Here is a 26,887-nt window from a genome sequence, read left to right on the forward strand (position 1 = left end):
GATACAGGTTTGACCGGTATCTCGAAATCTCCAAGAGTTCTCTCTGCACTAACTTGCAAGTGTACAACACGTTTTCCGAGGGAAAAGAATTGCGTATATTTTTCCGAGTAGAAGCACTGACGACACCGTGACCGTCAACCTTGCGAAAAGCCGTGTATCTGTGCAGCCGATTAGAGAAACGTTTCGTATGCGGAGGCCCGATAGAACTTCAACGGAGGAGGTCATTTACATTGTTAAAACCGGCGTATCTCTGCCGGAGATATTTCACGAGCGTACACAATCGAGCGGTTAGAAGCGGAGAGTTGTGCCACCGTTTCTCTTTCTCGAGCGTTAACCAATCGCGTGTGGTCGCAACGGAGTTCTGGTCTCGAGCGGCCGCGCTCGCGAGCGTGCGAGGTTCAAAATCGAGCACCGTCGCCGCGTCGGTTGCGGCACCGTTATCTCCACGATCTAGCGAAAATCTCGGCCGCGAGGGCGTGACACGGGCCGACGTGGCCCGATGTGGCCCGCGTCTGCAAAAATCCTTCGGAACTGGTAATTCCAGACGCGTCGCGGCCGCGTCCCGAGCCGATCGAGAGCGTTTCGTCATTATTCGAGCCGCGTGCCATTTGATGCCGTCGTTACACGTCGGAGCAATGAGACGTAAAGGTGTGGCCGGCTGCCAGTGGTGCGTGCACCGTCTATTTGCACACATTGTTTCGTTTAGGGCCGACACACGCGCCCGGTGGTATTTCACGTTAACCGGAAATAATTGCGCTCGCAAGTTCCGCCTCGGACCGGCGCACTTTTTGCCGCGGAGAACCACCGTGGAAATGGAGAACGCCGGTTTTTCATCTTTATCCGAGATATGATTCCTATCCGTGCACTGCTTTGGACAAATATTTTGGCATACTCACTGCGATCTGATGAAGGAAGAACGTTGTTTCAGTTTCGGGTTGATGGTAACCAGAAGACTCGGATTAAGACTCGGTTTGCAAAATGTTGAAAATAGGTGCTAAACCAAGGAAGCAATTTTATAAAGTTATTCAATTTTGAAACCCGCTTCACATGATGCCTATTCCAATATTGTATATTTTAACTCTCTGCGAACCAGATGGGATTAAATTAACCCCTGCGGTCTTACACCTGCTATTTTGAAATATACTGATAAGATACTTGTGTTTTCAAAAAGAAATCGTTCTTTGTTGAAAGATTATTATAAAATCGAATTTTAAGTGCTATTTTGTTCCAATGATGTATTCGTAGATGGACAATGATCGGGGTAAAATTAACCGTACATGGTTCGCGGAGTGTTGAAACTGATTGTAACAGAGTTTGAGTTAAGAAAGAAAGTTGTTCGCGTGTTCCTTGTAGCAACACTTGCTGATTAAATATTGGCATAAAACGGTAATAAAAAGCTGCGGGTAATGGGACGTCTGGAAGCAACTGATTACAACCGCGCCGAATATATCGCTTCTCCAAGTTTAAGACCGGTACATATCGAATAACCGTTTTTACTTGGGCAAACAAATAATTTCCGAGAAAGGCGTGCGGCTGTGTTAGTGCGAAAAGTTTCATCGGTGTTAACAAGCACGAGTCCGAGTCGTCGGTTAAAAAGTGTTCAAGAATAAAGGGTTTAACGACGTAACGGTACAGAGGGTGTGAGGCGGTTCTTTCCTCGCGCCTTCGAGCAAATAAACTCGCGATCCGAAGTCTGAATGGGGGAGAGACAAGGGGGATGTAACAGGCCGAGTGGGCCGGGCCGGTGCATTTACATTTACAACGAGACTGATTGAATCTTGATTGAAAATCCACTTAATTAACGACGCGAGCCATTATGTTTATCGCCGGCGAAACTGGCCGTGCGTTGTGGACGCCCCCGTGCTGTGTTCGCCTGCCGAGGGGAACCGGCGAAATGTTTGGCAAATGCGTAACACGGCCAATCTTCGATCCACCGCGTCATCCGGTTCTCCGATCCCGCGTTTCCTTGGAACGATATTTACGAGCGGCCGACTCGTCGTTTGACGAGGCCCGAGATAAACTCGTTATTTTGGGGACGATCAGCCGTTTCTGCGCCGCAGTTGTTTCCCCGTATACCGTCGCGTCGCTCATTTGCCTAACAATCTGCGCGAAACAAGGCCCCGAGATCGGTCGATCTCTTATTAATTCGTACTCGATCTACCGCAACTATATACTATGCGAACCAATTCACCTTTTCTCTTTCTCCTTTCTGAAAATCAGAGTAAATTTTCACTCTAAAATCCGAACAACCTCTCTTTATCCATGTGCTCTCATGTTCGAGGATTCCATCAATTTCTTGAATTGCGGATTGTATGCATTCATGACAAAAATGAATAGCTGAGATACAAAACTGTGAAGACATTAAACGAAATTAATAGAGCTATTATATTACTCTCGACTTATTGAAATTATCAAAAGAAGAAATATATTGCGATTTATCTCCTGTTCCCCTACAATTGACTTATAAACTTTCTATTTTGTATAAAGATCCGCAGTATACAGTGATTTCTCTATATATGTCGCCAAGACCTGGATAATAAACGTCGCAGAATTGTTCCCACTACCGCGGAGTATACCCCGTGAGGGGACATGAAGCTCGAGGGGCTTTGGACGCCGGGGACTGTAAACATAACACGGCTCGGGTATGTCTCCTGCACGATACACGACGCTGGCAAGATCCGTGTTGTTGACATATATCGAGGAGTCACTGTATTGATAACACTTTCATTAACATTTCATATACCTATGTTGAGAGGGCAAGATCTCCCTTTAGTTACTTGTTGCTTTATCCAGTGTAATATGTATAATGTAACATTAACTAATTACCTTCATCCGATGGTGTTGTTGCCTCTATTCCAACGAGGGCTCCACATCTACAGAAATGAAAATTGTTTCAACTTTATGTCTCAATCATACCGCGTTCCGGAATGCGTAAGAGTAATTGTAAAAATGACCGAAGCGTCGCATGGATCGGTAGAACGGCGAAGTACGATTAACCCTTTGACTACGAAAGTTTATCAATATATACGAAAGGCGTACATATATATGTTTTCACAAGTCTATCAATATACACGAAAGACGTAAATATACGCCCTCCACATTTTTCTTTCTGTAACACCTTTACTGTTTCACCAATTGTTTCAACGTGGAATTTATCGTTCTATGTAAAATAGCAATTGAATATCGGCATTTGTTTCAATATTGTTCAGTCAATTGTCTTCATATTGTTCAGTTCAAATCTCCGGGTACCGTTTTTGTCAGTACAGTGATTTCCCTACATATGTCACCAAGACCTGGATGATAAATGTCGCGGACTTATCCCCATTACCGCGGGATATACCCCGTTAGAGGCTACGAAGCTCGAGAGTCTCCTGGACGATACACGACGCTGGCAAGACCCGTGTTGTTGACATGTATCGAGAATTCAGTGTAGTCAATGGACCAGTCGCAGCGCTGATATGCGAATGTCGCGCCGTCTGTGTTGATGGTTCTCTCCGAGAGTGCGTCGCAGTGAAAGGGTTAAAAATTGTGAGGGGGCAACGGAGGCGTAGGATAGAGTCGCAACTTCCCGGCAATGGGGAAGAAGCAGGTTGTGTTGTTCGCGCGAGAGAAATCTGGTCGGCGTTGTCCCGCTATGGGATCGAGGACTGTTCGGTGGAGCGGCATCGACGAATATCGATCCATCAATACCACCCAATGCGGTGAACGCGGCGCGGCGCGGCCGGGTCCCGCGGACCGCGATCGATCGTTCGATCGATCGATCGTCGGAGCGGCTCGCTGGTCGCGCAATTTGCAGGATCGATGCTCGTGCAAGGCCCCACCACTCGGCGCGGCGGCGCGGCGGACCGGCCAGGGGCGCGCAAAAAATCGCTCGTTAATTGGGATCAAGACGTAACCCCTCGAGCACGCGGACGTATAGGGACATGCCGCGGTAGTTACACGTATCCCACAGGTACCGCGGGTGCCTTCTGTGGATCACGGGGCCCGCGCGCACACATCGATCGTGAGCGCACGGCTCAGCTCGGCTGCCGCGCCGCGCCGCGCCGCTCCGCTCCGCGCGCCGCTACGTAAGCGCCGCTGCCACCAGAAATAACAAACGACGTGCGATCCTAATTAATTACTTGTCCACTAATTACTGTAATTATATGTTGCCACACCCGCTCGGCCGTTCGTATCCTCGACCCTCCCCTCTCCTCGCCGCCGCCGTCCCGCCTCTCCTCCGCCGATCGTTGACCACCGTGCGGAGGGGAAGGATTCGTAGCGATGTTTATTTTCAGCCTGCCACTCGCGGCAAATCTGCTCGTAATTTCTCTCGCGTGTCTTCGCGCGCGCCAACGACCGTCCGCATTGCTTCAACGTTTACCTACCCCGCAGCTATATCGCGCCGCAGCATGCTAGATACGAGCGTAATGACACCTGGCTGCCGCTGAATCCTCTCTCCTCGCGAGAAAAGTATTTTCGCCGACCCTCGGACCGAAAGGTCTTTCGAAAAACGGTATTCAAGCTTTTACGGGTTTCTCGAGCTTACGCTTCAACAGTCCCCGACGCGCTGCTTTGACTTATGAGATACTAAATTGTTCAATCAATTGTGGAACGAACGATACCTAACTGTTCATCGTTTCAACGATTCAGAAATTTTCCAAGAAGCCCCTGCTACCATCAGCTACGAGAGAACAGTTACAACAGGTGTCCATCCTGCACCGGGCATTTGAATATCACAAGCCTAGCCTTTTCACTGTGCGTAGCTATTGTCGATGCATCACGACTCAATCTTTATGGCTTGATACTTAACGCACGTGCTACATGTCCAATTCTTCCGTCGTTATCGTAACGATCAATGCGGAATATTATATAGATGTCCAGGTGCTATTTAACATTCTTGTAAGAGTGTGCGACGACATCGATGAGTAGGTTTCGTGGTGGAGACAGAAAGTTCAGAAAGATCAGTATCGAGAGAAAAGATCATCCCTTCTACTGTGCAGAGGCCGTAAGCTTCCCGTAAACTATATTAACTTTCTCATTCTAAAAAATCTAATAGGTGATGTTACAAACTGCACTATTGTAAGCAGTTCAGTAAACGAGGTCCCTTGCTCCTATTCAGTTTGTAGGTGTTCGGCAGCTTACCATTTCTGCACGCGTGTTGCAGCGTGTTGCAGCTAGCTCTCAAAGGGGTTCGAATCTCGGTTCCATAATAATTTAGTGGCCTAACTCCGAGACGACCTCGAATCTCCGATCCGCAATAATTGCACGATTTCCTGTATTGCCCGAGTGTACGAATCGTGGAGCCAGGGGACGCGGGTGGGGGAGCACGAAGAATTTTGGGGGATTCCGATGCGGCCCCGGCCCGCTAAATTGGCCCGTCGTGCACCGCGCACGGCAAGAAATATGACAGCGGATCGGGGCCGATGATCGGAATAAAGGATCGAGGGCGGTTGGCCGAGCGACAGGTGACACCGGCAAAAAGCCACCGTCTCCAGGATTACGAAAGAGGCGGTGCGTTTCATACTTGGCCTGATGAGAGACCGTCCGATCATGGTAGAGGCCGCGCGTCCGCTCCGGAGGATCGGGTTCGACGCGGCTCTTACGTGAAAACAAGAAGACGAACGCCCGGAGAAAACGTGAGACGGCCGGGTCGGGCCGGGCCGGGCCGGGCCAGGCCGAGCTGCGGCCGTAGCGAACGGGAGACGGGAGAAAGAAAAGAGTTGTCCATGCTCGGCCTTTGTCTCCAATTAACCGACCTCCGCGGACAAATTAGGTCGCGTCTGCTACGTGGCTATAACGATTGTGTGTACCTCGGTTTCGTCGCGGGATCGAGCTTCTGCCGAGCCATCCTTGGAGAACGGAGATAAGAGGACGCGCCGAGGAGAACGCGTCCTTCGTAGAGGATCTCCCGCGTCGTCGAACACCAGTTCTCCGCTCCCGGTGTTCGTCTAAAACGGTGGGATTCGCTGATCAGTTTTGTTATTGGCAGAGCCTTCCTTCTTTTTATCGAGAAGTACCGACATAGTAATTGGCCAGGAGGGTTAGATCGGGCACGTTCAGGAGTCATACGTAGTAAAATTGAGGACGGTTTGAATTATCTCGATCTGTAATTTAGACCGTCCGGCAAAGTAGAAGGTTGCTCGAAGAAGGTAAAATTTTCATAGAATTGCAGACGAAGCGCAGGTGAAGAGCCATTCGGCGGACAGTGCGGTACGCAGAACAGTATGCCCACGATATTAACCTCTCGGTGGTGTGTATGATTGGACCAGCAGATGTCACTCGTTATGTAAATGGCGGAGTGTTTACGAGGGGACACCTTCGGTAACTAGCTGCTCCACTCGCTGGCCCGTCGTAATGATGCGCTAGAAATGTCTTTTCGTCTTTTTGTCTGTCCTTCTGTTCCTCGTATTGCCTCCTCCTCTTCTTCTTCTTGTTCTTCTTCTTCTTCCTCTTCTTCTACTGCTCTGCTCCTCTCCTCTTCCTCCTCCGCCATGTGTTCGTTGACTCGTTCGTCAATATTCTTTGGCGAATGGGTCTGGTTGGTTGCTTTTGCTGGCTCCTCGCGAGCAAAATAATCGTCTGTCCACTTGACAGCGAGCCTGGCGGAAGATTCATTTAGTTCCCGCGTCGCGGTGTTTACAACTCTCGACGCGAATGCGTAATCGTTACCGGGAGAGAGCAAGAGAGAGAGAGAGAGTGATTCAATGCCAGTTTCCAGTTTCGCTCGGATAGTTCCATTTTCCAACCGCGAAAACGCGGAACACGAAGACGCCGCGCTCGAATTTAACGTCGAACTACTTTATTATTCAACGTCGTCGTCGCCGCGATCCTTCAAGGTTGCTTCTCGGAATCGCTCGAGATCAAGATTAACTCCCTACCGGTGGACATCAGGCTATCCGCGGCTCGAGTATAAACATCGTTCGATCAACAAGCCTATCTCCATTTCTCTAACGTTATCCGCTGGTCCTATTTCCAGCACGGTTAATAGATTCGCAGATATTCGCGAAACCGTAAAAGTGCCCGAGAACAAACTACCAACATGAAGTCGAGCAACATCTTCGCAACACCTCGTTCACTTCGTTCGATCGTTAGGTGACGGAGCAGTTTATACAACCCGATTGGCGGTTTACTCTCGTCGTATCGCAGATTCTTGATGCTTAATCGCTCCGATAGAAACTGGAAATTGCGGGGAAAATAAACAGCGCGGGCTGTGTATCGTCTATGTTGTGCGAATTGAAACTAGTGTTCCGAGTGCTTCCGTTAATAGCCAGTTGTCGATGCGATCAAGAGATCCGTCGGTTTGTGTGTTTGTTTTACGTGGCATCGTTCGTAGCATTAAATTCATTTCAACAAAGCTCTGTTCATGCATTTATGAGAAAAACGAGTTGGTACAATTTCAGTGGATAGGGAGATTGAAAGAGATGAAAGAATGTTTGTATACCATTTTCAAAAATTTCTCAATGACCAACGTGGTCTTGCGATCGATGCAGACAATTTATATTCCACTTATCACGGTCTGAGCAAGCTCCAATATAAATGTCTGCAGCAGCGACAGGAATGTCCATTGTCGTTGGACGTTTTTATGACAGATTCGTAGTCGGACTTTTTCGGGTAAATGTTGGGTGAACCTAGAAGCGTTCAGAGAGACATCGGATGATCCCACCTTAATTACCCCGAGTTGAGGCGAATCGTGCGTTCTATTCGCATCTTCGGCTCCGGCAGTGGCAAGGTCGCGCGTGTACGGCTCCTCGCTGTCGCGAGATCGTATCTGGCCGATGACGCGGGCAACGATCATCGGTCCGCGTTCGCTGTATCTTGATCTTCGCGAGACAAGGCTCCGGTTATTTGAAAGTTTTTCGCCTCGCCTGCTGTCCGGTTGCGCGGCAGACGGAACAACGCGGCCACAGTGCCGCAAAAAATTTCGGTACCCGAGGGACCGGGCCCGGGCCCGGGCACCGACGACTTTACGCGGGGCCTGATCAATCTTATCGACTCCGATCGATTAATCTTCCATGTAAAGCGTTTTAATTGCCGACTTAAGTATACACGATTACAAGAAAGTCTCGCAGCACGCGCAATTAAGCGCGCTTAATTTATGTCCAAGGATTTATGGAAATCTTCGGACACGGCTCGGCGTGCTCGACATGACAGGAAGAACCGGACGATGATCGACGGGAGTGCTCGTTCTTCCGCGTGCAACTTTTCCAAATTTAACGCGGTTCACGATTTTAAATCCATCGACATGTATGACTCGTTATATTTTTATGTCCTGCCAATGTCTATGTTAATTATATTCCATTATATAAACTACGAGTTAATTAACCTCGCAGTTAATGCGATCACGTTCAAATAAACTATGAATAAAAAGAAAAATTTATTCGATTGGTCTATGGAGCATTGAGGGATTTAAATACAGAAGAGCGTTTTGGCTCTTCTTGTCTGGTGGCTATAGTGGAGAGAGGTTAGCGGGATCTATCCAAGGATCGAGATGAACGAGATTCGCTGCGGGTCGCGCGGATTTCACGTGTATCGGTGGACAAAGAACCGCTGTTCCGCGGAGACAAAGGAAGGGCGCAGCAGCCGAAGAAAGCGGGCTTAATCAGCGCGGCCGCGGCAGCCGCCTAAACAAATCAAAGTGAATTAACTCGGCAGTAACGTGTCCGCGTAGAAAGCCTAGCGAAGCAGGCAATAAAACACGAATTTTCAGATAAACGAGAGAATGGAAACCTTTATTGCGGGTCGCGCGGCGGGCAGGACCATAAATAAAGCCGCATTGTGCGTGAACAGTGTCGCCCGACGGGCCCCGAGAATGGCAGAAAACCGGCGGAGATGCGAAAGCGAAGAAGAGCGAGAGAGGAGCGGAGAGAGGAGTTCGCTTTGTGGGTATCTTCACGCTTCTCGCGACGCGGTGCCACGTAACAAGACTCGGGACTCTGCGTCTAATTGCGTTAGATAGCACCGGCCTTATTAATAACCCCCGCGACGGAGGGATTATCCTGGCAGGAAGATATCCAGGAACGAAGGAAACGAGTCCTGGTCGCGGCGGGGACCGCGTGAGAGGCGAGAGATAGTGGACACGGCATTTCACTTAATGATAACCCGTCTCCTTTCGCCCCTTCTCGGCCCCTCGCCCCACCCGCCGCTCGCCGCCCGCCACTCTCGTCCTCGACGGTGAAAAGGATCGAGAGGATCGCAGGAAGACCGGACTCTTCCCTGCGTCCACCTTCTCTGACTCCCTCGCGTTCCGCTCGTCCTTGCCTCTATCGTCGAGCCGATCTGAGCGACGGCACCGGTATCGAGGAACGACAGTCGCCACGAAAATTCTTTATAACTATGCCCGAACCACTTGGTCCTCTCGCGCGTGCACCAGCCGCCTTCCTTCGTTCACCTAGAATCAACGAAGGTCGCTTCCTCGAATCCTTGGTAGTCGAATGCCCGATCGCGAGAAAATCCTTCTCGAAATTTCAAAAATAATCAAGCTTTTTAACCCGTACGTCGATAACCAATCTTCTCTATGTTGTTCAATGCTGCACTTTATAGTCTGAATCGATATTTTTGAATGTGAATGTGATCACCCAAGAGCTTAAAAATCTACGATAATTGATCAACAAAAATAGTAAAGAATTTTTATAAAGAAATTGAAAGTGAGTACATAAGGGAAATGATTGACATAAGCGTTCAACTCCAAGTTCCAAACAGCGTGTAGCGTGTAGGATTGTACCAGCGGTGTTCTAGAATTCTATTCAGGCAAGTCCGTCCAGTTACTGTCGAGAGGGAGAAGGGAAAGATTAGGAAACAATGTCTCAGTGAGAGCCTCTTTCGCTAATCTAACTGGCAGCGAGGCACGATAATGCTTCGCGGCTCCAGTTGCGGATGAAATGCTAAGGTTTGTCATCGGGATACCGGTTTCGCGTTGAAAAACGACGTTTCCCACGCTCCGACCGGATAATATCTATCCGAGCATAAAGCGAGGCGTGTAGACAACTCGGTCCTCGTTTCTCGGTCTCCTCCTTCCCCGAAAGGATTCTTTCGTCCTGGCGAGAGGAGTCGACATAACTCGATGCTGGAAGGGGATTTGCATGCGCGTGCGAAATCGCCCCGGTGTCTCGTTACAAGCCGGGCGTCATCGGCGTCGTCATCGTCCCCGGTGCTGGCCGACGACGACGCCAGGCAACGCCGTGTGTATACGGCCGGGCCCTTACGGATCGTCGATGCAACATTGACAAACTAGGTATGCAAATACCTACTGCAAATACCCGGGGTAACGGCCGGCGATCAAAAGTCATGTAATGGTATGGCCACCATCAAGGCGAATGGCCGTGGCGTGGGTGTAGCGGGAACGTTCGCGAAGATAAGACGAAGATAGCCGTGGACGGAACGAGAACGCCGCTGCCCCGGTACCTCGTACACGTTCTTTCGCCTGGGGATCGTTTCACGGATGCGTCAACGCCGCTCGATCTCCGTTTCGAAAGAATATACCTACAGGATTGCTATTACAAATCTTGCTAACGAAACAACGTCTCGAAGCGTTCGTTGTACGTCGGTACGCTTACCGAGCAAGCACGATGATTTCGGTATGATTTACCGCTTCGGAAAATATTCCACGCACGCTTTCCGTCTTTGCAATTTGCTATCGCCTATTTTGAGGGAAATAACCTTCGATGCTACAAATAAAGAACTTGATCGGATACCTCGGAGGTTATCTATCGTAGCAAAAATGATTGCACGGACAGATCGTGTATCTTTAAGCAGCTGTACGTGCGAACGAATGAAGAGAGAACATATTTGTTGAATTAATTGCACCGACAGTTTAAAAAATTGTGTACTTTAACACGTTGAACGCCACGTCAGCCATATGTGGCTGACGGAATTATTTGTGCAGGTTTTAAAATGAATTTTTACGTTGATATATTCATTGTACTAAACTTAATTAGGATCTGTAACACGCAAGAAAGTTGGAGGATTACTCAGTATCGTACATTTAATCTTTTGCAATTTTTATTTCATTGAATAACTTACTTTGATTTTATGGAATTTTTCGGGTTTCTAGTTTGGCGTTCAAAGTGTTAATCGACTTTAGGTGAACCTGCCGAACCTACCATCTGGTTTCGATGATTTTTGGATGTGTTATGAATCTCAACATATCCAATATAGTCACTTCTAATTGAGCTATAACAGATGCTTCCTGCAGTTTCGCATATGCAGTTGTGCACAGACCTTTAAGCTCGCTCTATCCTAGTGACTGAAGTGGTCGGCGATCGGCCACCACTTCTAACGCATGCGGTGCCGCAAACGCACGAGTATAGGCAGAATATCTCCGAAACTAAGCCGCTAATATGCAAAGGGAAAAGTTGTTCGAAATATTGATATTTACAACGTATCGAAAAATCGAAATTGGAGGGTAGGCAGCTGTTCTGCAGGTTCAGCCAAGTTTATTTAGCATAATTCGCTACGAACGCATAAAGATCAGCAGTGCGGTCGCAAGAGGTTGACCAGGATCGTTCCCGCAGCACACGAGGCTAATTGCCATTTGAATATCTGCCTCGCGTGGCAAGGAATGATTCGCCCGGCGAAATCGCCGAACCGTGGAGAATCGTCCCCCGAAATCATTAGTATACAAGGTGCAAGTATCCCGCATAACTAAGCGGACGCGTCTTCGGCGTGGCTGGCACTCTAGCTCGCCACTTACCGGACACATGGCAGATAATAACGCGAAGAAGAAACTAGCTGCTGCCCTCGGAGTCCTGGCGGTTGCGGCGACCCTGGTTACCGTCCCGACAGGGTGTACGCTCTCGTACGCCGCGCCGCGAGGATTCCTCGCGCTGAGAACGGTTAGCGCACGCAGACGCGTCCGGAATGCTAGCAAAACCGTCGCGCGCGATGGAATCGTGCGCTCTAGGTGACCATTTGCTGCGTCCTCGCCCGCGGTATTCGAGCCCGGAGCACGGAAATTCGGAGTATGCGCGAATACTAGCGATCACCTTGGTATTTTCGCACTAACGCTGCTATAATTGATTTCTTATTTACCGCGGCGACCGTTCCCGGAAGCGGCGGGCTCTCTTCCACGCGGCCGGACCGGCAAAGACCGCTCTCAGAGATCGAGGATTGCACCGCTCGGGATTCGAAGTGCCGCGGAATTCCCAGTATTTCGCTTCTTCGTCGATCCAGGACTTGAAGAGGAATCCATACTACACGACTCGAAGGAATCAAATAAATGTGATAGAATATCAGGCGGGAGCAACGGTCGCTCTTTGCTCTGGCACCGCTCTGGGTTGCAAGAAACGGACACAAAAGATTAGACTCGTCGGAGTAGGCGGGGCTTCGTTGCTCCCGATTTCGACGGAACCGAGCAGTGCCCTACGGGACAATCTGTGCTCTAGCCCGTCTTAAATGGGAACCAAAACTTGCTTCGAACGTGAAGAGTTCAATCTTCGATCTTAACACATTATCTCCGGGCCGCTTATTCCATAATTTTGGAAGTCTGTGACCCATGGTTCAGATTTTTTTAAATAGATCCTTCTAGAGCATCAGAAACTTCTATCATGAACCAGCAACTCACCCACAATAGCGTAATATAATAATTTCGTTTGGAATTATTGTGTAAAAGAAGATTTGTAAGCTCCCACTTGGTATAGCATAATTATTGAAAAGCCGATTAATAGGCTTCCGGTAGATAAAGTGTTAAGTTTGAGGGTGGTTGAAAGAAGGAGTCGTTCCTTTTGTTCTGAAAACAATCCGGCACCTTGCAGTCATCAGTTTGATTTGCCTCAATATTTTATTTAGCACTAGGTTTACGGAACCCATCAAGACTATTAATATTTGTAATTTACGATTATTCCGATTCTAAGGACGCATCCACGAGGAATTATTCAGCAAGTCAAAGTCGTATGCTCCGCACCAGCAATCCCCTCCCAAGAAAAATGAATTTTGCTGATGTATTTACAATCTTGAAGAGCGTCTTTCTGAGCCGTACGTAACTCGAACGGCAGACGATTCGACATCAGCGGGAAGAGGACGCGGCCGCAAAATTTTCGTGGAAGGTTCGCGGAAACGGGGATCGTCGAGCGAAATAGAAGCGAGCTAGTGGAAGACAAAGAACGGCCGAGCGCGTCCAGAGGCGAACGGAATCACAAATTAGGCACGGGGTCCTCGCGGGTCAAAAGATGTCCTGCTCTCTCTCGGGCCTGGCTCGCATACCGAGCCGCAGCCGCAGCCACCGCCGCCGAGCAAAAAGTACAAAACTGGTGACCCGGCTGCGGGGCCCCCGGTCCTCCTGCCGTTCGCCTCGGAACCGCCATACTTTTTGCCGACACTCCGCGTACGAGAACGAACTGTGTCCGGCGCGAACGTCAGCAGAATGTAAAATATGCAACACGCCGCCTCGCTTCTGTCCGCCGACAGTTCGCGCAGGAGCCACGGAATTGCGAAACGCGGCCGACATTAGGACCCCTGCCCCCCCTCGCCGCGAATATTCTATTCCGCGAGACCTCCGAGCTCTGTCTTCCGATGTTGCAGAGCGTTTGTTAACGCTGGAACTACCAATCTGCGAAAGTGCCTAGTCAGTATTGGATTATGAACGTAACGACACTCGATGTGACCGCATACTACGCGAAGGCTGTGAAACAGAACAACAAAGACAGAAAAACGATGTGAATCGATAGATACAGTCCTAACTGCAGGACCACATAAGAAAGACAATAGAATGCCTCGAAGAGATAAACATTTTCACTAAAATATACAGCGAATTCTCGATATATGTCTTGGCAGCGTCGTGTATCGTCGAGGAGACATACCAGAGCCACCCGAGCTTCGCGGCCCCTCACGCGGTATACTCCGCGGTAGTGGGGATAATTCCGCGACGTTAATCATCCAGGCCTTGACGACATATACAGAGAAATTACGGTATTAGGTTATTGAAGTAGAATTGAAATGCTATGATCTTCGATCTAGAATTTTCGTGTAAAAGTTTGACGAAATTTTGTAGAATGTTTCAAGGTGTGCAGATGATTCGGAGTCGAATGTCTCGGAGATCGTGCGTCGTAAGTTCAAAGTTAAGGTTCGCATACCTGCGCCATACGATGTTGTAGACAATGTTCCTCGGTGATCGACGTCCTTTCTCCTCATTAATATTTTCCACGCGTGCGTAACCACGAAGGAATTACAATCGGAACAATACCATTACTCATAATTTAGATTGGAATCTTTCCCTCACAACGAAAGAACTGTCGATCGTAATCAGATATAGCTGCACAGCGAAGGTTCGCGGGTACAGTTTCGCCCTGTACAGTTCGACGCGTTTGTCTTCGGCCGATGAATATTTCATTCCGTGTAAGAAAGCGAAAACGAACCTCTCGAGTCTTCGCGATGCCCTCGGTTCGAGAGCGCTTTCATTAATAGTTCATCGAGAACGGTTCTTTCGCGACGAACACTTCGAAAAATTCTGTGTTCCCGCGACAGTAAAAATAGAACGGCAACCGAGAAGTCTCCCGACGTACGATAAGGCGCGTAAGAAGGGTACACTAAATTTAGCATATACATTTCAGAATCGCTCGTGCATCCGCGGACCGGTCTATAAATAAACTGGCTGGCCGGGGCCTTACCTGCGCAGGTAACAATTACAAGCTGATTGCCAGAAAAACCGTGGCTAGTATCCACATCGTGGCCCAACGTGAACTACAAATGAGCGCGGTTAATGATCAATTTCGATCGATATCGGGGCAGAAAACAATCCCGGCAAAAGAAACGGCGAGCTACCGACCCCGGCGTCCTTTTCCACCACATAAAGAAGAATCACGCCGCCATAAAAGAGAGCGCGCGGCGCAGCCGGAAAGTCATTTATCCGTGGATGCAAGGCGTATCAAGACATATCCGTCCGGGCAGTCACGTCCCTCGATCGCGTCGATCTCCGGAGCAAGCCGGGGGAGCATTCGGCAAATGTCGGTGGCCGGAGGGGGGGCCCCCGTCCCCGTTCGTCGTCGAAAATTTTATTTAATATGAAATAAAACGCATTCCCGCGTGCTGTGCGTGCCAACGACGAAGGAGAGGGCATCGACGCGGCCGTATCCTCTCGCGGCCATTGTGTTTCTCCTGTTCGCCGGCTCCCGGCCGTAGGTATCCACGGATCGTCGCGGGTTCTCAACTTCTCCGGTCCCCGGGGATCCTGTAATCGTTTTTCGCCGAACGATTTTCCAGCGGTTCCGCGCCGGTCCACGGCGAAATGGACGCGCGAGAAGCCACGGAACCGACCGTTTTCGGTCCCACCGCGGCCGGAATTATGTGCACGCGAGCCCCCTGCACCTGCCGTGACGTGCCGTGCCGAAAGTTTTCGGTGAAGCAGGCTTTTGATGCCCCGAGCGTCGCGTTCCCCGATCGCCAGAACACGGACCGTTATTTCGATAATGAAATATTCGACGGTGCGGAATGGTTCGCGGGGGAACACAAAGGTGACGTCGCCGTAACGGACAGCGCGCCGGTTACGGCGGGAAAGTCACGCCCGTAAACGTTCGTTGAGGATCTGCTGATTTGTTACTTCCGGCTACGCCGTTTTATTTTTGTCCCCGTTTATGTTTTTAAAGCCGCGAACGAAAGCGAAGAAGCACTTTCGAAACGACTTCCCTTTGGACGTGGCTGTGCTCAAAGGATGTTCGAATGGCACCTCTTTGCCAAAATTACCAAATTTAATAAAACCGAGAAGTAGTCATTGAAATGATGCCGAGAGAGAGAGAGGGAGTCATTCGGATCTAGATAGATGATTTGTAAAGGAAATTCTCGTTCGAAGGTCGGGACAGCGCGGAGAACCCCTGGCCGGTTGACGTTTCTTCGCGAGAGTCGCACACCGGTGCAGAAGGTATACGCGTCGCGTATCTCCGAGGACACTGTCGCCACTGGCAAAAACACTATTGAGTTAATCAACTAATTTATAATTAAAATTCCTCGGTGGGAGCCGTCGGGAGTCTGGGGGCCCCTTCTGTCTCGCGGCACGGCTCGGCTCGCCGCGACTCGCAAGAAGCGAGCGCATCCACTGTCTGGTCCCCGTCGTTTCGCCGTAATCGCCGTCAGATTCATAGAACACCAATTAACCGGTGATCGACGCCCTACCATCGCCGGCTACCATTCCCGCGGCCGTCGTGGCCGACCGTCGAAAAAGTCGACCTAGTTTTACGCTCGAGTTTAGACTCGTTCCGGCTAGCGGTCCGTCCGGTTCCTTTTCGTCGCATTCCGGGGGCAACGATTCTGTCCTCGCATCACCACGAGCCGAAGATTCGGCCGAGGACACGCGGTCACATCGATATGCTACAACACAAAATATTGCGATAGCATTTTGATATTGTCATCACGATAGTCAACACGTTCGAACAGATTTCTAGCATCTTTTTCTAATGTTCCATTCTCTGTACTACATTCTTCTTCATTCGTGAAATTATTTCTTTTGTCTGAAAGATCTGCCACTACCTAAAGTTCATCTCACAATCTATTCTGTTAACGATTAACATCGTTGTTATTCTATCATATATGACCTGACGAGTGTTCTTTTTCTACGACTATCGTACATTCCTTCAAAATAAATTTTTAGTGTACACCATCAGTTCCAATAACAAAATTTAAAGCAACAGTGCGCTAAAGAAAGATACAATGCAAAAAGATGACGTTATATTAATCATTTTAACGAATCGACTTCGATCGAGACATCGAGATGAAATAATGAATTTTAACGGGATTTGGTTTAATTTCCCATATTATTTTTAATTAAAGGGGAAAAAAAGAAATTTTTTGGGAATTTAGGAATAATCTATGCAATACTAGGTATTGGATTCTTAGGTTTTATTGTTTGAGCCTTGCTACTTATTGTGGATCCAAAATTAAATTAAATCCATCAATTATTTGATCATTAGGATTTATGAATGGATAACAAATAGAAAACTCAAGAAGTCGAAGGTGTTTGATTGCATTGCCTTCTGGAGAAGTTTGATTCTAATTATACGTCTACGACGAAGACAAGATTTCGAAGAGTATGAAGAGAAAATTTGTTTGCTCGCGAACACAGACGAAACACTGAAATACTACGGTACCAGAAATCGTAGTTGCCTTGGGCAGTGATCATTCTCTTTGCATTCCGTAGGCTCGGTTATCATTTTCGCGTTTTGCCGTTTCAACGTGCCATCGATCGCGACCGTTCACGCTTTCTTCCGCGGCGTCGTGCGTTTGAAATATTCACGGAGGATTAGCGGCGTCGACGGCTCTCCGATTATAATTGTAAAAGAGATTGCGTCGATCGCTCGATACGGCGCAGCGGCGCGGCGGGTACCACGGCCCCCGTCTCTGTAGCTCATTTTAATCCAACAGGACGGAGTTTGTAAGACCGGTCGATTTGAAAAATACACGAAGCTGTTAGAGTGTTCGAGAGAAGGTAATGAAGCAGCAATACGAGGGACGCCGCTTATAGAGTCCTTGTCACTTGTCATGCTCCGTCGGCCACGCTCGCTAGATCGCATTAATTACGCGTATTAGAGCCTCCCGTTTTCTTCTTGCTGGTGTCGCGCCACCCACATTGCCGGAACACATTTTTATCCCCCGACCGGCTATCAAGGTCCTTAACCCCCCGACGGCGACGCGCGACGACGCTTATTTGAAACGCGTGCGAAACGAATATCCCTTTTCCGCGAGTTCGTTTTCCACTTTAAAAACGAAAAATCCTCTTTTTGCTCGTCGCGCGTTTCCGCCCGAACTTCCACGATGTTACGCTCGAAGAGCCAACATCGGAAAAGCATTTCGAGTGCAGCAACGTTTCAGGGGGGACCATCGCGTCGATGCGTCAACGCTCCCGAGACATACCTTTGATAGCTTTTATTTCCCTCCAGTTGTTTCCACGCTGGATACTCTATGTACTCGTAGGCCGGTGTCGACGTCCCGCCTAACCCAGCCACTGTGTCCCGATCTTTTCGAATCGTTCCCCCTTTTAACACTAGTACGGCGATGCCTGGGTCCGTTTGGACCCAAGTAAAATTTTCTCTTTTTGTCCATAGTGATTTCTCTTACTAGTACAAGTAATGTAATTTATGCAAATAGAATGCGTTTACTTAGATTGAATGCAATTGGCACAGCATATTTCAGATATAGATTGGGTTTTACAAATGTTTGTGTAAATTCTGGGAAATATTATGAAGAAATTTCTTTTATTTTTACTTGCTCGGAAATCGCATAATACAGTGAATTCTCGATATATGTCAACAACACGGGTCTTGCCAGTGCCGTGTATCGTGCAGGAGCCGTGTTATGTTTGCGCTCCTTGGCGTCCGACGCCTCTCGAGCTTCGCGGCCCCTCGCGGGGTATACACCGCAGTGGTGGGGATAATTCGGCGACATTTATCATCTAGGTCTTGACGACATATATAGAGAAATCACTGTGCCTCAGATACAGACGAGTGCTCGTTTGAATTTCAATTTTTTGGAGTGGGAGCCGAACGAGGGTATTCGTTTCGTTTGGTCAAAACGCATCGTCGCACGCAGCGTGTAGAAGCTTTCACTCGACCGTGCGTCGCGTCTGCTGCGAAATATTCGTGAAAAAGCGATCACCAGGTGGAAAAGCAGAGACGAAATTTCGGAGCGGAAGGGGGCGATGTTCCCGCGCGGTCGTTCCTCGAGACGGCGGGTCCGGCGGGTCGGTACGGCTGGTTGGGGAGGCGTCGGGCCCCGAACGGGCATAACGAGTTTTTGCCGTTGGAAATTTGTTAAGGGGAATGTAAAGAGAATAAGTGGCGATTCCCTTTCTCCCGTCCCTTCGTGTCTGACCGGCTGGGTTCCCGTGGCGTATATAGGAGTCGCAGCCGGTCGCTTGTGACTCGGTTGATTGACTCCCGGGAATTGGAGGCACGGGATACCAGAAACGAGCGGCGCTAGCTTAGCGAGACTTAAAAAGGAACTGGAGCCCGAGGTTCGTCGCAGTCTTTTTGCGATCGCGGCGACCCCCTTTAAGCGCGCGCGGATCGACGTGCTCCGTTCCCTCGTTCGTTCGCTCGATCATTCGCGTTTCACGGTGTCTTTCGGCCCTCAGAAACGATCCGATCCGATCGGGGACTGGCTCTCGGTGCCTTTCCTTCGCCGACGGCGGCGTGGCTCGGCTCGGATCGGCTCGGCTCAGCTCCGCTCCTCTCGCGGATATCTGGAGCTACGTGGCCGATCGGATTCATGCCGGATCCATGGGAACCGACCTTAATAACCGGCCATTCGCCATTTCCACGTTTATCTCGCCGAATCTATCCGGTTCGAAAACCGGCGGACTCTCGGCGATCCCTGGACTCTTTCGAGGAATCGACGCGCGTTAATTGACTCGATTAATTGCCGGGCTGCCTCCTCTCCCGTGGAGCGGCGAAGTGTCGCCGGACCGAGCCACAGGTCGTACAGTAGATCGAAGTGAGACGTTAAGTGCGCCTCGTACGTTTCGCCGGTCACACAAATTCCCATTAGGCGAGCGCCCAGCGGCGAAGCGCGACCGTCGCCGATTCCTTCGGACGGTGTTAAACGGTGCCCGAGTTTTTCTTGGGATCGGCCGCCACGGAGTGTTGAATTCGGCGGATTCCAGGCGTCCGAAGCTGGAGAGGCTGCCTGCCTGCCTGCCTGCCTGCCTGCCTGCCTGGCCATTGTCACCGTTCGTCCGTATTAGCGGCGGCGTTCACGGCCCGGGAGGGGCCGTAGAGATTAATTAGGGACGATGTTTTAGCGGCAAAAATGAGCCGGGGCAAGAACCGGGCACCATCAGCAGCCGCCTGGACGCGCGCTAACTAACCGGTCGACGCCGGCGAACGATCGAGCGGGCCCCGCTCGTCACCAGCCGCCAGAACGCAAGAACGTGCTACAAATTAAGCCCGGATAGGCAGGAACCATCTCGAAAATTCGGGCCGCGTCCCCAACGAACGATCGTTCTGTACCGAGTCACTTTGCGCGCGGCCCTGGAATTCCGCCCGGTCAGATCGAAACGTACGATTCGAACGTTTAATTGGCCCTTATCGGCCGCGTGTCCGCCATACTTGCTACCGCCGGAATGCCCCGGAATTGTTTTCGGAATGTAGAATGCGATCGGCGGAACTATCGCCGAATCTGTGTAGACCCTCGAAACGCCTGTTCAAGATCGGGCACACGGAAAGACCCCGACTCTTCGAAAATTATTTTACAACGACCAGCTTTATAACGCGGGAAGCTCGTTAAAACCACACACGTGGAACATCTCCGTTCACCGCTTGCTCAAGAAAACTAGGATTCACAATCAACAATTTCCTTTTCAAAAATAGCACAGTAGCGCTCAGTGCACACCCGATCAGAAACCCGTTTTTTATGCGACCTCGTTCGTTGAATTTTTTTTCTGCGCAAGGTGGAGAATGCTGCTTAGTGGAAATGGTAATTTCGTGGAGGTGTTGCGACTATTTCTTATGTATTGTTATATGTACGCATTGATCGTGGCTTCGAATAGTGGGGGAGTCGTAGGTGGGAAATTGTATGCAATTGATTGGACACGTTGTTCATTACAAAAATCTCGGATCTTGCCCGAACTTCCGGCCCCCTTCTCGTGCAACGAGCAAGTACTGTGCGTGCCTCGCAAGAAGTCGCATGAAAGGTATGTGGCGCTGATTGGTCAGAGTGGAGGGGCTTCGTTTCGCGCGCATTAAATGTCCCTCGCCAGAACCGCGCAAGGGACTTGTAGCGCGAATTCACTGTAGCGTGTGACGTCAAAGCCTAAACTTTGGGACTACGGAAATGTCAACTGCGGAGATAGAGGGTGCGAGGGACAGGTTTGCCCCAGGTGCCATACTGCGAGACTTCTTATGAAACACGGATGGCACCTACTGTAGTAAACAGAAAATAGAAACCTTCGCATGATCGGTATCTAGAGGTTCGAACTTCTCTGATTACCACGAGGAAGAAAGAAAGCGACGGATCTATTGGACAGCAGGATTACGTTCGAATTATATTCGACAGCTCGAGAAATGTTCATCGGCCCGCTAATGGATCGGAACCAGTCCACTGACGAACCCCGCACGATCAATCAAAGAACTCGATGGCGTGTAATCTGGTTACGAATGCGCGAGATCGGAGGACCAGTGACGTAAGGATCCACGGGGACCGAGCGGGAACCTGGAAGTGTCCAGCAGCTCGGTAGCCTTCGTTCGCTATCGAAAATACAGCGCTCCCGGTGCTCGTCAGGTCGACGAGCCTCAAGGAGAGACACGAGGCAACGCACCGTGGATCGACCTCGTCAAACGATTTCGACGGAGATTTCGAAACGGTCGGTCAGAGACGATCCATGAATACGTCGGCGTTTGTCACGGTACAACGCTCGGACGGGGCCTCCCTTTTGGCAGCGCCGGAACGATTACCGTCGGATTTATCGTTCTCGTTTCATGTCATCGTGTCATTCATCGCGCGGTCTATTCGTTACGCGCGCCGTTTTATAGACCCACCGTCAATTTTCACCCCCGACCTGTCTCCATAATTCGCGTCTATATTTAAGACACCGTCCCGAGTATTATAATCTACATTTTCCCGCCACACGGTCTTCATCCGGGCTTCGAACAACGGGATTGCCGGATACCGACCCATTACGGGCGCTGAAATTCGACCCAAGTGTCGCGGTCTTTGTCGAATACTGTGATTTCTCTATATATGTCGCCAAGGCCAGGATGATAAACGTCGCGGAGTTATCCCCACTACCGTGGCAAGGCCCGTGTTGTTGACATATATCGAGAATTCACTGTACTTGAAAATTGGTCTGTAACGTTTGTTGTAATTCATTCAATTTCAATGCCACCCTAAAGTCATCGAACGAATATCCTCGCTCAGGCTGCAAAAGCATTAAGTCTACACGGTAGCAACATCGAGTAACATTTTGTCATCCCTTGTAGCCTTCTTCCTTTTTTATTCGCTAAAAGCAGCGACTTTCTCTCTTCGGTTCCTAACATTGTTTGCTGCCCATTGAAAAACAAAGGGTTAAAGAATAAGTCACTAAAATTACTCTGAAGTAGAGTCTACGATTTTGTCCACGTGTACTGAAGGAACATGTGCACCAATTTGGAAGTCCGTGTATTTTGCTAACAACTGTGTTTTCGCATTCCGATCGGATTCTTTTGAATTGTGGATATTAGAAGCGAGGAAATGAATTCGAAGGGAAACGGGAGTTTGGAGCAGAAAATATTGAGTCGGCGGTGAAAGGGCCAGAAGGGAGAAGCTGCGTAGAGGATTGTTGGATCTCGGGCGAGGAAGATCGGCGGCGGAGCGTCGTCAGGAAGCGGAGCGCGGTGCTTTTATCGATCGATTTGCCGTGTCGATCGGCAGCCGAGGCGCTAATGGGTTAGTCAGCTTGAACACGACTCGGAGGCAGGGCTCCGTGCGGCGAGCGTGCGAAAAATCGGTCCTCCTTCTCCCTCGGCCGGGCATAGCCGTGGCTGCAACATATGTAAATGCCGGTGCACGCGGCCCGTAGAACGCACACGGTCCCGCTCGCGTGTTCCTGGACCCGTTTCCGAGAGCGGGCACGTTGCACGGCCCCGAGAGCTATCTCGCTCGCGGAGACACCGAGTCGCGCCTAGGAATAATAAATAGAGATAGACGAATCGAGATAGCGGCGAAGGGGACGGGGAGAAGCCGCGTGTCCTGCCCACGCAAAGATTATCTCGAGGAATTATGAGTGACCGCGCTCCGGCTTCTAGGTTATGCAAAGCCGTGGCTATCGACGCCGCTCGTCCGTGAAATGGACGACTTCGAACGCTCCACGCCGGCTTCTGGTCACTCGGGTCGGACGCGGGATTAGTAGCTGGCGGAAATTAAATGCTCGGCTCTGACGCGTACCTGAAACGGATAAACTCTGGGAAAGTATGTCTGGAACGGGACGCGCGGGATCTATGAAAATACTTTCGCGTCGTTCGCTCTTCCGGGAGAAGAGTTAGAGAATGTCAGCTACCGGCATCCAGCTGTCATCATTTCCCGGGACAATGTGGACCTCCGAACTTTATCGAACCGTTGGATGCTCGATAGCGTCATAGATCATTCGTTCGTTGTTTAACTCCGGTCCTTATGCCAATAACCAAAGTTTCCTGTGACGTTCAATGATGTACTTTATGGTCTCCACGCATATTTTTATACCTCAAGTGTAAATAAGCCCGCGTGATAACCTGAGAACATAAAAATCTGCAATAGTCTTGCCACTGGTGAACAAAAACGTTACTGAATTTTTAAAAGAAATTTGATAGTGGTACCCTGTTATTGACATAAGTTGGAAGATTTTTAAAGAACAATGGAGAAATGTAATACAGTACCATTTTAGCCTTAATTTATCAAAAAGATTCTGGTTCCATTCTACCACACAGACACATAAATTCGCATAATTGACCTTCCTTTCTGTCGAAACAAGTCTCAACTCCTTCTGAACAGACTTTCCCTCTCAAAACTATCCCCGCACTCGTTCTATCTCTCTCCCTCCCTCTCTCTGTGACTGAAAACTGCCTAAAAACGATCTTCATTAGTTAATTCTAACAAATGTACCATTGTATCGGGTCGCGATACGCTGCACGCTAATCCGCCGCGCGGGCCGCTCGAGCGTTTCAGCGTGGCCCGTCGATCGCGCTCCGGCCGCTTGTCTCCGTGTGCATTTTTTAATTACCGTAATTTATGGATCGCGTCGATCTAGCGCGTTTCCGAGCACGATCCGCCACAATGGCAAGAAGCCGTGCACAGTCGTCCGTGAAATGCTCGCGGATTTCACGGGGACGGCGCAGAGCGGCGCGATGCGGTGCGGTGCGGTGCGGAGCGGAGCGTGTTTAACGCGTCGCGGGCGGCGCGCTCATGCTCGTTGCGCCGCCTTTATTATTCCGTTCTGTTCCCGCGATCGGGGCTGGCTCGCGCTTATTTTGTAATTGCCGGTGTCTCGCGCCGGTAATCGCGCTCTAACGATCGCCGCGCCGCTCAGCGAGCGTTGGCTAATCGCCGGGAACGCGATTATTTCCGCGAGCGGTCCCTCGCGAGTAGCTTCCAGTTTACATGGGTCGCTTTCTGTCACCTCTTTCCACCCGCGAGCATCGAAGAAAAGCGACGCACAGTGTGGACTCCATTTTTTCTAAAAAAAAAACAACGTCCCCTAAAATGCTCTTGTTCGTGTGTGAAGTAGAACTAATAATCCAATCAGAAGTATTGTTTATATTTTTCGTCTGTATCTCCTTGAAACCTCTTGACCTCACCTCTACATCTATCTGGCCCCGGATGTATGTGTCATTACTGGACTGTGGATCTTTATGCAAAAAATAAAAATTGTCTGCATGTATTGCAGCGAACAGGAATCATTTAGAATTTTCTATCTTTCTTGAATGTTTTCAGTATATCAAAGGCAATATATTGATACTCTTTGATTCGTTTAATCTTTCTCCTGTTCTAAACTGCAGCTACAAATTCTTGTCATAAATGCGTAAAATCCACAGTCTAGTCATTTCATTCTTATTTGATTTCGCGGAGTCCGGGTCTACTTTGACCCAGCGTATCAAAATCTCAATTCACACAATTTGTGATAATTAAATGAACAGCCGTTGCATTAGGGTCAAGATTAACGTGTCTACACCAAGCATCTGCACGAAATAGATTTTAGAAATTTACAAATAAAGCAGTGAATGTTCCTAAACATCATCAATTATATAGTTACAAGATCGTTCCGCCGTCCGAGGGTTAAATAAGATTTGATTGGGGAAAATAGTTGAAAGAGCAGGGTTTTTACCGAGCGTATAGTTTTCTCATAGCTTTGTAAACAGGGACGGGACTAGTTCTCGACACTGCCGGGAAAAACTCGATTTCCTAAGAGAAATTGGATAGCGTCAATTGAGCGACGGCTCGTACGTTTCAATTAGAGGCAACAAAAGGTATCCGCGCGGCCGGACCGGATTTTCGAATTTTTGCGATCGGCGGCGTCGCAACCCGGTAATTGACGCCTCCGTCCGGCCGTATGGCGCACCGTCCGAGAAGAATGCCATTCGCGCTCTTAATTCCGTTTTGCGCCGGGCAACGGAAAGTGAGTTTTTCCTCGTGAAACGCTCTTTAGCGCCGACCGGGCAATTAGCCCGGAATTAGCCGTGCATTCTGCCGGCTGCCTTCGCTCCTCCTCTTCTTTTGTGCACGCGAAGTCGTTCCGCGAGCACTTGTTCCGCGAGCGGTGAAAGAGAGAAGCGGCGCGGCGTGGCGCGGTGGGGAGATGCCGGAAGCGATCCTCGCGAGCCATTCTCGATCCCGATCGAAATTAGTTGGTAGAAAATATCGATGAAAAGTTGCCTGGCACAAATTCGACTAAAGCTTCTCCCTTTCTTTTTGTTTCAGACGCCATGGGTAAGTGGACAAGAATTCTCTTCTTCTTCTTCTTCTTCTGCTTCTCAAACATTTCTCTACTCCTTCTACTTCTTCTTCTTCTTCTTCTTCTTCCTCTTCCTCTTTCCATCCCCTCTGCTCTGTGCAGGGTGACTGACGTCGTCGGTGAGCTCGACACGATCGAACCGATCCTTTCGCCGCACGGAAATCCCTCGTTGCAATTGCCGCGCGCGCACTTTAATGATCGTAATTAACGGAGCGGTGGTTCGTTACACTTGTAACTCCCGCGTCGACCGCTCGGTTTTCATGCCGTGTGCTCGGCCCCGTTCGAGAAAACTCGACCGACGAACGATTTAATCGCCGATACCGTGGACACTCGGTGTGTACAGTTCGCCTCAATATTCTCCTTTTCCTCCCAGCTATAGTACAGAGAGGTACCACCGTGGCCCAACCGCTTTCATTGTACCGGATCCGTACAGAAACGTTGCGAAAAGGTGCAGCATCGAACCGTCTTAACCTATCGGCAGTTTCTCTGTAGTTCCTCAAAAAGCCGAATTAAATTGCCCAATAGCTACTTTAATCCGTGAACCCACAAGCTCTGACACTTTTTTAAAGATTATTATTTAAAATGGAATTGGTAAGCTTCTCTGAGATGTAGCATAGTTATCGATAAGCCTATTAACCCCTTCTACTGTGCCAAAGAGGCAATGCCGAGCTGCAGTCGCCAGGAATTATCGAGATATCAATTATTGAGAATAATCAATTGTTTGAACAACAAAACTGCAAGAATCTATATAGACCAGAACGTAACTTGACTAGAAATTTAAAATATTATGAAACTTTGGGCATATGTAGTGCATACGTAGGTATGTATTACGCGATTTTTATGTTTCCCTAATTTTCTTTAAGGGGGTGAAATAAACCCTCCAAAGTCTGACTATTTTTCGATTATTTTTCTAATTATGCAAGGTGTCCCAAAAATGGTGCATTTTCTTGGAAGGGGTGATTCCTGATGCAATTTTAACTGCACTTTTAGTAACTTTTTCCTTTGCGAAAATATTCACCGCGGCTCTGTTAAACCATTTGCATCATTAGCGTATATATACGCTCAATTTTCCTGGTCACTATCACCGGTGCGTATATATAAGCTCAATTTATTTTTTCTTATAATGCTGAAATATGAAGTTCTTTTACTTGTAGTGATTTTTGTACTTAAATATAATTAAAAAAAAGTTTGGTGATGAAGGCCTTCTTTTCATATTTCCTTATAATGCAAATGGTGAAGCAGTTAATAGCGAAATACACGAACCAATCAGAGCGCGGATAAAACAGGCGGATTCTAATTTGGCCAATGCCAACGCCACGCTCAACGGGAGCTGTTGCCGAGCCGGGATCTCTCTGCTGTAGCCGCGCTCTGATTGGTCCGCGTTTTTCGTTAATAACTCACTAACAAAAGAAAAAGTTGCTGTAAATGATCTCAGGAATTATTCCTTTCAAGGAAGTGCAACATTTTTGGGACACCCTGTATAAAGAATTGCTAAATGTTTTACCAGACGATAGTCCTCGTTGAACAGTA

General features: G+C 49.1%; 1 protein-coding gene across 6 annotated transcripts in view; it reads left to right on the plus strand.

Annotated features, from left to right (window-relative positions):
- The window catches only part of Hth (Meis homeobox homothorax), a 617,913-nt gene that overhangs the window by 241,439 nt on the left and 349,587 nt on the right, over window positions 1-26,887 (plus strand). For 5 of the 6 annotated variants that reach the window (XM_076803532.1, XM_076803533.1, XM_076803536.1 and 2 more), the window contains exon 8: window positions 25,324-25,332. The exons of the other annotated variant lie outside the window; for it this stretch is intronic. In XM_076803532.1, coding sequence (XP_076659647.1) covers window positions 25,324-25,332 — 9 coding nt within the window. The remainder of the gene's footprint in view (window positions 1-25,323; window positions 25,333-26,887) is intronic. 6 annotated transcript variants of the gene reach the window in all.

The sequence above is a fragment of the Halictus rubicundus genome, chromosome 18, assembly GCF_050948215.1.
Source record: "Halictus rubicundus isolate RS-2024b chromosome 18, iyHalRubi1_principal, whole genome shotgun sequence".
Lineage (NCBI taxonomy): Eukaryota > Metazoa > Arthropoda > Insecta > Hymenoptera > Halictidae > Halictus > Halictus rubicundus.